The sequence below is a fragment of the Carassius carassius genome, chromosome 19 (genome assembly GCF_963082965.1).
Source record: "Carassius carassius chromosome 19, fCarCar2.1, whole genome shotgun sequence".
NCBI lineage: Eukaryota > Metazoa > Chordata > Actinopteri > Cypriniformes > Cyprinidae > Carassius > Carassius carassius.
The window spans coordinates 17,131,466-17,144,691 of NC_081773.1; the positions used below are offsets into that span (position 1 = coordinate 17,131,466).

General features: G+C 37.4%; 1 protein-coding gene across 3 annotated transcripts in view; it reads left to right on the forward strand.

The window, feature by feature from the left end:
- The window catches only part of si:dkey-91i10.2 (uncharacterized protein LOC555224 homolog), a 39,516-nt gene that overhangs the window by 21,779 nt on the left and 4,511 nt on the right, over positions 1 to 13,226 (forward strand). For 2 of the 3 annotated variants that reach the window (XM_059500021.1, XM_059500022.1), the window contains exons 2-5: positions 1,289 to 1,440; positions 5,347 to 6,830; positions 10,542 to 10,725; positions 12,385 to 12,586. In XM_059500021.1, coding sequence (XP_059356004.1) covers positions 5,383 to 6,830; positions 10,542 to 10,725; positions 12,385 to 12,586 — 1,834 coding nt within the window. In that variant the 5' untranslated portion in view covers positions 1,289 to 1,440; positions 5,347 to 5,382. The remainder of the gene's footprint in view (positions 1 to 1,288; positions 1,441 to 5,346; positions 6,831 to 10,541; positions 10,726 to 12,384; positions 12,587 to 13,226) is intronic. The other variant, XM_059500023.1, reaches the window with a different exon arrangement.

Here is a 13,226-nt window from a genome sequence, read left to right on the forward strand (position 1 = left end):
TCTCCATCTGCGCTCCATGTCCTTCTCCCTAAACCTAGAAAAACCCCTGCTGTGCTATCACACAAACATGCAGATATGATCAATATGTGACCTTTTAGTCTTTGATTCCCTATGGATCCGGCTTCATAGATCAATGTGCAGCCTTACTACAGCAGCGGCTCAGTGGAAAATAATACAAATTCCACATTTGCAGGTGTAGGAAGTGTAAGCAGCACCTGCAGAGAATAGATGTGGATACAGTTCTTTTGTTTTTTTCTTTATCAAGGGATTGAACTGGGTGGAATTGAGGTGATAATGAGGCATTGCCACTTCTTTATACAAAGGTGTTTAGTGTGTATTTGTGTGTTGGCTATCATCTATGTATTAGTGAGTTTATTCAGAGAAGAATTTGAACAATTCATTAAAAGACCCGCACATAAGAGACATTTAGTTATAAATCATACTAAAGTGACTGCATGGAATGTTTGTGCATGCATATCACAAGTTAAACTCTAAAGGTGCCTCTTCTTATTTGGCTATCCTGCTGTAATCCTGTGTTTTTTTACTCTGAGACGTGTTAGTGAGCAGCTGGACCACATACTGACAAACATTCGTCAAACACCAAGGGCTCTTGCGATTAGTATGATGGAGTGAAATAGAAGAGAAACTGAATGTGTTTATTGACTGAAGCCTGACTCCGTCCTGGTGGAGGTTGAGCTGTGTCTTCCTCAGTAATGAGAAATCACTGAAACTGCATTCACTGACATGCCACTATCACAACTGGAACTATTTCCAGAAGGTCTCTGGCTGATATTGAGGCGAGGAGAGATAAAACTGTAAAGCCAACAAGTCTCGGATCACAGGTGGTCGAAGTACATGCAATTTGGAATATTTTGAGTTTGTTGTGTTAATATTTGTTTATAAATATTATAAACTATAATTTTTATTCTTATTAAAATTGATTTCTTCACAAAAATATTTAGACCTTTCTTAGAAAGCTAGAAAATATAACGTTTTTATAATATTTTTAATAATATCTATCTATATATATATACATATATAAATGAGCATGTATATATATATATATATAAATATTTTTGTTTGTGTGTGTGTGTGTATAAAGAGGAAACCCCAATTTTATTCAGTGTTTAACTTCTTAAAATTTACTCACTCAAAGCGAGTGCATTTTTTCTCAGAGGAAACAGAAAGACAAAATCCTTAGAAATACTGCAGGATCCTTTGTTTGTTCCAGAAATTGATTTGTATTATTTTTGGATATCTGTATTGATGTTTTTCTCTTCTTTTGTAGCTGCCTGTGCTTGAGGTCTCAGCAGTCTGGTGTTGTGGATGGTTTGTCTACCTCTAATCCAAACCAAATGAGATTCTGTTGGCTCAGAGCCTGTGAACGAGAGCCTAAAGCAAGCCGAGTAAAGGTGCACACACAGAGTTGAATAAAATGGGGTAAGTTTTTATGATTAACACAACAAAAGACTAACATTGCACATACACAATTTCTAGCAGGGGCCTGCAGATATAAGTATAGCCATATAGTCCAGATATATAAAGTACATAATGTAAAATCAATCAGGGAACCTGATTAGTTTGTCATGAATCCTCAAGTTTGAGTGTCATATCGGAAACGGAGCATCTGCCTGTCTGTCACACACAGAGAGGACATAGTGGGCCCGGCGTGAGCTGATCCTGTGCCACATGCTCATTAAACAAGCTCCTTATGCTAATTGACTGTTTATTCACACGTCAGCAGTTTTCAAGCGCGAGCGAAAGAAAACACTGGCAGAGCTATTGAGACAGTGAGTCTAGTCGAGATAAATTCTCCCGAGCGCTCCACGGTACAATTCACAAAAAACAAGAAGGGGGCTTTCAATCTTCTTATCTCCTAAATGGAGCGTTGAAATTAGCTTGATAATACCAGAGGGGTTTCAATAGCTCCATTTTAATTAAATTGGGCCAAACGTTAATTGAACATCTGAACATGCTGGGCTTCCCCCACCTAAAATCGCTGGTTTCCTGCCTTTTTCAATCTAATCGCAATGCCATTGTTGTTCTCTGACAGGCAATGTGAAGAAGATGAATATTCATCTAGATGGATTTGTCCTGACTCTGCTGCCCGGAATTATTGTGACATGTTCTTTTGTAACTCCTGGCTTGACCCTGATATCTGTTGAAGACTATGGCTGGATATTAATACGGCCCAAAGCAAGGCAATTTGTACTAATTACTGAAAGAGAAGCGTTCTCCTTGCTAATCCACAGTTCTTAACTGATTAGTGGAATAAGAGCCCCGGGCGAGTGTTGTGGCTCTCTTCATTACTGTCCCTTCTGATTTTCCTCCCTCTTGTTTAATGTATTTAATTCCCGACATAACCCCCCATCCCCCCCCCACCATTTGATTTGTAAAAAAGAACAAGCTATTTTTAGAATATGAATTTGATTATATAAGTCATAGGGACTACGCATGATGAGCATTATAATTACTGTAGGGGTTATCGAACTGTGTTACTTAGCTTTAGCTTAGTTTTGTCTTTGAAAGGGTCATTTGATGTGATTTAGATTAGTATGCAACAGCAACATCAAGAGGAATGTTGGTAGCTTTGTACAGTTTTTAAATATGTGAGAAATGTACACTCTAAAAAATGCTGGGTTAAATACAGCACAGTGCTGGGTAAAATATGGACAAACTCAATGATTGGGTTACTAGCCAGAAGGTTGGGTTTAACATTTAACCCAACCATTGGCTGAAAACAACCTAAATGCTGGGTTTGTCCATATTTAACCCAGTGTAGTGGGTGAATTTCATTTTTGCACCATTTTAGTGCACTTTTATTGGGTTAGTGAAGTCTGTCTGTGGGGTTGCTGCTTATACAAGTGAGCAACTGAATCCCTTACATACAAACCATTAGCATAACAAGCAAATGTGACATAGGGTCAATGTTTCAAGGAAGTAATTTTGCATTCTCTTAATCATCTGCACCAATCCTCGGTAGCATATCCTCATATTTAATTTTGAGCCTGAGGTAATTTTAGATTTTATCTGGTATTTTAAAATCCTCAGTTGCTTACACATGCCCAAGGATTATCAGTGGAATATATTTCTTACATATTTTGATTATTTATTTATTTATTTATATATTTTTTGGCCAAACCATGAAGAAACAGTATGCCAGTTTAATTAGTTTTTTATATATATTTTTCACAGCAGTCAATTATAAACAATAAAGACCCATTTATGCTGTGTGAGAAAAGTTAAATAACATCTTTCAAAATGCTAAACTATAATTTTTAAATGCGATTGTACTAAAGCCAAAAGAAATTGAAATGTTTAAAAGCCAAAAGAAATTAAAAGAATTTAAAAGCCAAAAATGTTTACTTTATAGGTGTGACAAGACACTTATCCCACGAGATGAGATGTTAAAACTTTTTTAAAGAAATCCTCAATGATGAAATATATAAGGGAAAATTGTCTTTTATTCAACTGAAAAATGCCAAAAAATGTAGGTGCATTTTGAAATCAAATTGTACTTTTTTATGAAATTAAACATCTATTTTAATACATTTTATGCAGGTATAAACAACATATAAACACTGCAAAAGGTTTTGTGACAAACTCAACTGACAGACAAGTAATTGCACAAAATTATAAATAGTATAAATAAAAATGAACAACACAAATATCCCTTTAAAGTGGAAGTAAAAAAAAAAAAAAAAAAAAAAAAATATATATATATATATATATATATACTAAACACAATTAATGTATTCATTTAAACAAATAAAGCAGTGGTTCCCAAACTGGGGGACGCGGCAAGGCTGAGGGTTACGAAATCTATTTTTCCCCCCTAAATTTCCTTTTATTTTTTTCCAAATTCCTTTTTTTTTCGTTAAATTTTTCTGGATTGTTTTTTTCTGTTTACATTTTTCTCAACTCCTTTTTAATAGTTAAGTCTAATTAATTAAAATAATGAAACTTATACATTTTCACATCAATTTATTAAGCATTTAACAAAAATCACGTTTAGGCCCTATGAAATTTTGTTATATTATTTATATTCTTTATTGTTACTAAATTCTGTTTTAGCATGTCTAACTATTTGAATGCATAAAACAACTTAATTTATTAATTTTATGGTTTCTTAAAGTAGCCTTATGTTTTTTTTTTCCCCTTGTGTTGTGTATTTACATTTTTCTGGTTATTAAATGAAGGCATAGAACATTAATTTCATCATTTATCTTTTACTTATTGAAAATTAAGCAAACTTTATTTTGTTGCCAAAAAAGGGGATTTACTACTACAATTAAACATGGAAGAAATGTTGTGTGATTAACAAAAAGATTACGTTTGTTTAAATTTAGTAGTAGTAGTTATAGTAGTATACGTCACGCGTGCTTCTGTGTGTGTGTAGCAAATGAAACTGTTCGTCTGCGCCCTTCATTAACAGAGACCGGCAGAATATGCATGATTCATATTTAAATCAACTTTTGCAGCTTTATATTTACAGATACTAGTCCATATCTTTATTTGATTTAAGTGTAATGGCCTACTTTTGATTAATTAATTCAAAATGTGACAAATTGCGTGACATTCCGTGTTAAATTGTTAATTCTGTTTTTATGACTGGATAAAGACTACACTGCGTAATTTTCCCACCTATCATGCGGCCACTTTCCTTATGTGAACAATATCATATATAATACCACTGTTGAAAGGGCCAGTGTAAGGCAAAATATATCTAAAAGGTCTGCATGAGGATATCATCACCTTCTCGCCTCGTGAGACACATAGGATCACACCCCTAGTAATAATGTATCTTTTTCTGATTAGAATGTTGGGTCACACTTTATTTTAAAGTCTAAATCTCGCGATTAACCATTAACTATTAACCATTCTTTGCTATTTACCATTAACTATGACTTTTGCCTCAATAATCTTTTAATTTGCTGCTAACTAATAGGATTAGGGATGTAGAATATGGTCATGCAGAATAAATGCTTTGCAAGTATTAATGAAAAACCAATATGTTAATAATAGGCATGTTAATAAGCAAATAGTTAATAGTGAGAATTGGTCCCTACTCCCTATACTAAAGTTTACCAAATATTGTTAGAATTTATTACCTTGAGAAAAAATTTTTGTTAGTTTGATTTATTTGTATAGCGTTTTCGCTGTAGATTGAGCAAAGGTGATAGTGGGCAGAATTGGATAAAAGGCTATACAAGACACTCACACACTTTCTAATTTTTACACAAAACCATTTTTAAACAGTGAATTAACAAGTGAATTACTGATGTTCAAGCATATAAAATTGTTCTGCCGACATGATGTCAATGCCTTGTCTGTGCATTTCTGCAGGGCTGTGATCCCAATGCGCCTTTCTGGAATAAGGCAATGTTTTCTGTGGCCATGCCGGATGTGAAAGCCCCACAATGTGATTACTCCCCAGCAGGCTCTCCTGCAGGCTGCAGCATGGACCTGTCCGTCCTCAGCTCCCCGCTGTCTGCTTACCCTCATCATGGCGTGCCCCCCTTCCCTGCCCAGGATTTAGCTCCGGGCCACTGCAACAACAACAATGGCCTGCTCAGCAACCTGGGGGTCTACTGCTCCACCAGCAGTATGCATCCCTTTAACCAGACTGATGGCCAGTCTGGCTACGGGGCGATGCACTTTCCACAGGGCTGCGTGAACACCGGTGGCACCCGGCTTTACCGCAGCCTGGAAAACCTGCACTGGGCTGCCGTGTCAGATCCCAATGCGTATCCTTACAGAATTGTGGACAGTGAGTTAATACTTCACTGCACTTCAAGCAGCCACTGGTATGACGGACCTCCTCAGGAACCGCAGGTTTACGGCTTAATGCCTTCCCATGACGGCATGGCGATCTATGGCCGCCGAGGAGTGGTGAGGAAGGATATACCACTCTTCCCACAATGGCTTTTACCGGCGGTTGAGGACTGGAGCATGAACGGAAATGCTCGGAAGGGTCTTCGAGACAAGCTGCGGCTCCAGAGCACACGTGTGATGGAGCCTCACAAGCCCTTGCGTCCTGTGCTTGGTAATGCACCTTCTCCGCTGTATCCATGTGATCAGGATGTAGCGGTTCGGCCATCATTGCACAGGAATGGACAGCAAGAGTTAAGTGCCCGTCGCATCACCAGTCCCGAGGAGATCAAACAGGAAGCACTCCGACGGCTGCAGCTCCGAAGGCAACGAAGCACCCCTAACTTGGCACTGAACTCTAGACAGGAGTCTAGTACCATGAGTAAAGCTCATACGACAGATCCCATCTGCACTAACTCCGCCCAGTCAACCCCTGAGAGGAAAAGACCCCCGATAGGCCGCTTGCACATACCTACATTTGAGGAGTTTAAGAGAATGAGACAAAAGGAGGCAATTAAAAACCACAGGTCCTTTGAAATGGAGAGTAACGACAAGCATAGAGAGGAAAGAATTCAGACAGAGGAAACGCAAAGTGCTGAAAGGAGAGACATTGACATCAACACAGCTCTGGATTCGAACCACTGCGAAGCGGAGATGTCTGAGCCCAGTTCCACCGCAGAGGTCCCAGGAGGACCCATCTGCACAGGCCCAGTGGCTCGCTCTCCATTACACCCTCAAGCTGCTACAGGAAGAGGCAAGGAGACAAAGGGCCCAGCAGGCCCTGGGGCCACAGATGTAGCTGTTCTCCCCTTCCCGCCCCGCAGGGAGAGTGGTGATGGCCCATCCAGCTGCTGCCCGGCAATCCTTCTGGACGGAACAGACCTTTCCAGCTATGGAGCCAAAATCTACAAAATGAGGGATGGCTTACTGGGATCTGCCCTGGACCTTATTAAAAAAAGGTGAGTTGATGGGCATTAACATAGTACTTAAAGTTGTTATGGAAGTAGTGAGAGATTATATATGAATTCAAGGTGAATTTAAATCCGGGTCTCCCATTATATTAAAATTGGGCTGACAACCGACAAATGTTGGACATCAAAATTCATTTGTATTTTTATAATTAATTATAAATAAAAGAAAAATGTAAATCCAATATTTTTAAGTGGTATAAGTGGTTTAAGGTACCACAATATTAAAATTGAACAAAATAAAAAATGGAAATGAATATGCTAAAGATTTAACATTGCGGTGATCTTAAATTATTCGTGTTTTTAAAGATTAACTGAGTGTCAGTGGGTAATGGAAAAGGGAATTTAAATGTAAAAAAAGAGGAATATATTAAATATAAATCAGTATATATCCAATATTAACCATTACCAATTAATAAAAAAATCTCTATAAGCCAATATTTTGATACCACATTGTTATTGTGCATCCCAATCATTCAGCAGTTGAATTGGGGAAAATGGACATTATCTGGAACAGTGTATCTCATGGTAATCAGGTTTGCTTGTTAACTGTAAAAATAAATCCCATAGCCGCTCAAGCATCGTTTGCATCAGTATTTGTGTTATTGATTTATTCCAGAATCTCTGCACAGCTTGTATACAGAGAAACAGAGTGAATGTACTATCATTGATGTGACTCTTAATGTCTTCATTTATGCCAAGTACACAGTAGCAGATGTGACATTTGCATATAGTGGCATATTATATGGGGATTAGCAGGTTTAGCTATATTAAGAATGCAAAACATGGCTATTGCAAATGCTATTTAATATCTTGTCCTAATCATCCTGTCCTTGTTTTCCAGTACAAAATTACAACCGAACAAAAAAACTATTTTCCTAAAAAACAAAATTGCAAATGCAAGTTTTTTATATTTTTAAATTTTGTTAAAGCTTTAAGTAAATGTATTTTGTTTTAATGATACACATTATTACTGGAAAACAAAGATAAAGAAACCAGATTTTTGCAGTAGCAACAATGAAAAATAAAGAATTGGATACTATAGCAACAAGCCCCATCAATTCCCCATTGATTCACTTAGGCAGTAACTGTATTATATGGATTCCTGTCTTGTCTGAGTTGTCTGGTTCACACCTTTCCACCAACAGCAAGTTTTGAACACACAAATTTCACACAAACCTAAAATATGTGAACTGGACAGAAATTTGAATAACATAACAGCACATAACTCTGGCCCTGACAGTCTTCTCAAATTTAGCATGGATGCATAAGTCTGTATAGATTTTCCTTCAGGCGCTTTTGCTCCAGACATAGTAGAGAGCTTAACTGCTGGTGCGTCAGAAGCTTTTCGACATTACAGAGCCTTTCTCTACTGTTATGTTCCTCCAGGACAGGAGTTCAATCCAGGCTGTGAAGCATCTAAATATAACATCCAATATCCCAGCTGTCCCGTAGTGCCTCAAGTGAGGGTATTCATTTACTACAGAGCAGCCCGGGGCTTCCAGGTCTTTTTTATGAAACTTATATGTAGTTATTTTCATTTATTGTCTGCTTGATAGAAAAAAGAACAAAGCAATGTTCTTATTTAAGCTTACATTCACTTTATTGTATTGCCTTGAATGGATGAGCACATTTCAAGAGAGCTTATTGTCCTGATATGATTTTTTTTTTTTTTGATGATGATGAGTTGAGTCAGTATAGGTGGACAAGACCTTTAAATAAATAATAGAACATCATCCTAAAAGTGCTATTATAAAACCTGTCAGTACATTGGAATACGAGTTTTTATACACCTTTATTTATCTTAATAAACAAAAAATCCAATTAATGGCCACACACAGGACTGCTGAAATGACACTTAATATATCTGCAGTGCTTTAATGACAGTTTCTTTCACGTGTGAAAGACATTGGTTTTATAGCCACTTTTAGTGCGTTGTATTAATTACTGGCAGTTCACGGCTACAGGTTTGTGAATGAACTCTTGCACATTTTATTGTTGAAATTAAAAATGATATTTGATGCGCACCAGCTATTAACATCAGCGTTTTGTGATTCTCCTTTTCCTAGTGAGATGTCATGACTTCTTTGTCTCTGTGTTTTCTTTTGAGTGCTTAAGAGCCCATGGCTGTGCTGTCAGCAATATGCTCAGATGGCGTCTATGACAGTGATGAGCGAAGCTTTCAGAGTCTGAGGAACTAAAGCATCAAAGGACATGGAAATGGTGTGGAAGAGGCAATTAAGAGCTTATAACAGATCACTCTGAAAAAAACCCTTTTTTAGGGACGTCTGTATATGAGCAATGGCTGGGAAAAACAGCAGATTAGTATATTTAAAAGTCTGTTTATTCAACAATAAAAACACAGCCATCAGCATTCATTCACAAATGTATAAATAATTTTAAAATAATTTATCTGATTTGATACACTGCAAAAAAACTGGCCCTTTTCGCATTTTTTTCTTGTTTTCAAGTAAAATATCAAAATATCTTTAAAATAAGATACTTTATCGGTGTCAATAGCCTTGTCGTTAGTGCGCCGACATACAGCGCAACTGCACTCGCAGCGACCCAAGTTTGAATCCCGTGTCGTGAACTTTGCCGACCCTGCTTGCGTCTCTCACCACCCAATGCTTTCCTGTTACCTTACTCTATATAGTATACATTACTCTATACAGAACTCATGTTCCTGTTTCCTTACTCTATACTGTCCTGTCCAAAAAAAGGCATAAGAAGCCCATAAATAAGTCGTTAAAATAAGATTCAGTACCATTTAAATGTTTGAGAACAGTAATGTTGTTTTAAAGTGTCTTTGCTCCCCAAAATTGCATTTATTTGATCAAAAATGTAATAAAAATATTCAAATAATGAAACAAATTACTATTTTAATAGATTAAAAAATATATATATATTTTAATAGATGCCACAGTTGAATTTTCAGCAGTCATTTCTCCAGTCATATGATCGTTCAGAAATTATTCTAATATGCTGATTTGGTATTCAAGCGACATTTGTTGAAAACCATATTTTTGTGGAAGCCGCAATACATTTCAGACTTCTTTAATGAACAGAAAGTACATAAGATCAGCATTTATTTAAAACTGCAATTTTCTGTAACATTATAAATGTCACTTTTATCAATTTAATGCATCCTTGCTAAATACAAGTAATAATTTCTCTCAAAACTAAAAATGTACTTACCCCAAACTGTTACATTTACCCTACATTTACCTTTAAAGCAAAATAATATAAGATAATACTTTTTTTTTTTACCCCATTTGTTAATCTAGTAGCATATTGAGTGCACAGTGAGAATGACAAGAAGAAAAAAAACAATACAAAATATGTAAGCTTAAAACAACAAAAACTACACCAAAGTTTGCCTGTCTGTTATGTGTTGTTATTTACTCATCCATGGATACATAAGCTCCTTTTCTACTTGACACACACACAAAGAAATCTAAAAGATTGATTTTGCTTGTTTCCGATTCTGAGCCTTGCCGTGAAGAGTTCAGGTTTTAATGTGAATTGATGTGTCTAATTGCTGTCCTCCGTGAGCCCCTCTGGTCTGGGGGGCACCGGTCCTCTCTAGGGAGATGGGGGTTTACAGCACGGCACGTGAAGGAGCAGAGAATCAGGACTTGTAATTCCAATTTAACACTCCTATTTTCCTCCCTTTGTGTTCTCTCTCCTTCGCTGCTCCAGCTGCAGTGCAGAGATTGCAGTCGAGACTTCCGTGCGAATGTCGCGTGAGCAGAATGACGTCACTGACATCACCGCTCCCCAGCCCAGCCGTCAGTCTGCCCACGTTGCCATGACAACATCGGCCTGCGGAGAGGAGGCTTGCACCGAGCCCGTGGGACAACGGGGCAAAGCGGCGACAGAATGCGTAAGGAATGCTGCTGTCTCATGCATACCTCTGGTTATTATCACCTCTGAATGAGGACAGCGGCGGCTGTCATGCATATACGGGAATGTGATCAGGGTGCATGGGAAGCTGAGGTTGCAGAGGAATCTGCACGGTAGAGGCGACTGCAGACATGCAGCGGAGCGCACAGAGCCGCAGCTAAGAGCAACACGCAGGGAGGATTAGAGCCAGGTTTCATGTTGGTAACTGGTAAATGTTTTACATTTCTTCTGTACTCTATGTCAGGTTGTGTGTTGATGCTCTCTGCTGCTTGAGATGCTGGCCAGCTCTTCATTGCACCACATTCATTCACGCCATACGACTGGCTGTATGTTTTTTAAGGTTAAGGGTGATGTTGAGGAATGCTGGCATTCATGAGTAATGTTCCTATGATTCATTGGTCAGCTGTTGTGCACAGATGCTTCTTCCGCCTCTGTATTTCTCTGTCTTTAATTAAGATAACAGCTGCTTTATTAATAATTCTGTACGTCACCTGAAGCCACAGTGTCTTGTTTCTTGTGCATTGCTAACACTTGAGAACCTAATGTTGTCGAGCGACCTTTTGAGAGTTTTAGGCCATAGATGTGTTTATAGCAGATGCATTTGAAACACAGTATTACTGACTTAGAAATGTCGTTTTGGAATTGCAGATGTTTAAAAGGTGAAAGGTTATCAGTTGTGTCAGTTGAGGCAGATGTAGTCAGTCTGAATGCCTTTAACGTCAACACATTTGATATCGACAATGTGACAAGAGTTAAGAGTGAAACAAATTTAGACTTTATTGGATCACAAAAAAATCTTAGTTATTTGCAGGGATCCTTCAAATAGATGATCTTGGTGATTTTAGCCAAAAAGGACAGTTGTGTCTGTAGTTAAAAGTTGTTCCAAGGTTATTGTTTTTTTTTTTTTTTGATGAAATATTATATACAAAGACAAGTTTTGGTCATACTTTATGTTAAAGGGCCTTAACTACTATGTACTTACGTCAAAAAATAACCACAATGTACTTATTGTGCTCATATTGTATTGCAAAACACTTCTGCTGCTGTTGAGGTGGGATATGAAGGACAGATGATATGAGTACATTTAAGGGTGTGTCAACAGCATAATTATAAATGTAATTACAGAAATGAATTACTGATTTAATTAAATGCAGGTGTTTTTTTTAATATAATTACAATGTATGTACAGAATAAGTGCATTCTACCAAATGATTAATTAAATTGCAAGTACATAGGAGTTAAGGATACTTAATATAAAGTGGGACCCATTTTTTTTTATTTGAAATAGCATCTGTAGGCATGTTATTAACAATAAGATTAGGAAGGGTTAGGAAAATTAGGTCTGACTTTGTTCTGCGTAACATGAAAGATATTTCGAGGAATGTTGGTAACTAAACTGTTTTGTTTACCATTGACTAGCATTTTATGGACAAAAAACACTGAGACTTTTCTCAAAATGTCATATTCATATTGTTCCATATTCCATATTCTCATATGTGCTTAGGGATTGAATCTGCCTTCATTGAGGTTTTACTCAGTTAAACTCTCCCCTCACACACACACACACACACACACACAAACATTTTAGACCAGTGCTCTGCCATGTGCACTGTTGATTGACAGATCTCCATCCTATCAGCAGGTTTCTGGGGCGGGCTGCAGACGCTCCAGCTCGGACGCGGCCTATGAGCTGGCTGAGTCAGTGAGGGCCCAGCGTGAGTGCCGTCTGCGGCCCCACTACAGCGACCCCATGCCTGCAGACGCAACCAAGCGTAAGCAGCTGGAGATGAAGATCGCTGCTGCGGCACGTTTGCACATTCACCGCAGAGACAGGGACAGTGGTAAGACTCTTTCAGCTGCACTAAGCTTTGCTCACAGTTCTTGCTGTAAGTAAACTTCACTCGTGTCCTAGATTTGAACTGACAATGCTTCATTTAAAAAACATTTTTAGGCCTGCTTGTCTATAACCCAATGGTATCACTTTAGCTGTTATAACTAGACTTTTACTAAAACCTGGCCTTAGGTGGCTCTTACTGTAGGTTGGTCACATGCATGACCTCTACCCTGAGGACTGCTTTTATGTTTCTGCACCACAGCGGTTTTTAGATGTAAAGGCATGTACATATCTAGTATCAAATTAGGGGTGCACAGTATACTGTATCAGCACCATATTGGATATTTTCCATTATTTGTTGTTTTTAAATGTATTGGTATTACAAAATATTAAAATATTAAAACTGTTTCTGGCTATTTTAGGATTTCGATAATCATGGAGAACTAATGAAATAGTGATAGATTGCAGTCCTTATTATTTTGAGCAGTTATGTTATTCTATTTCAAACAAGATAATTTGTATTTAATTTGTATAGAAGTTTAAAAAGGAACTTTCTTAAATTTTCTTTCTTAAGTATAGATTTAAAAAAGTATTGATTTATCATCATATATGTAATTTCAGTTATTATAGCATGATCATTTGGCAGT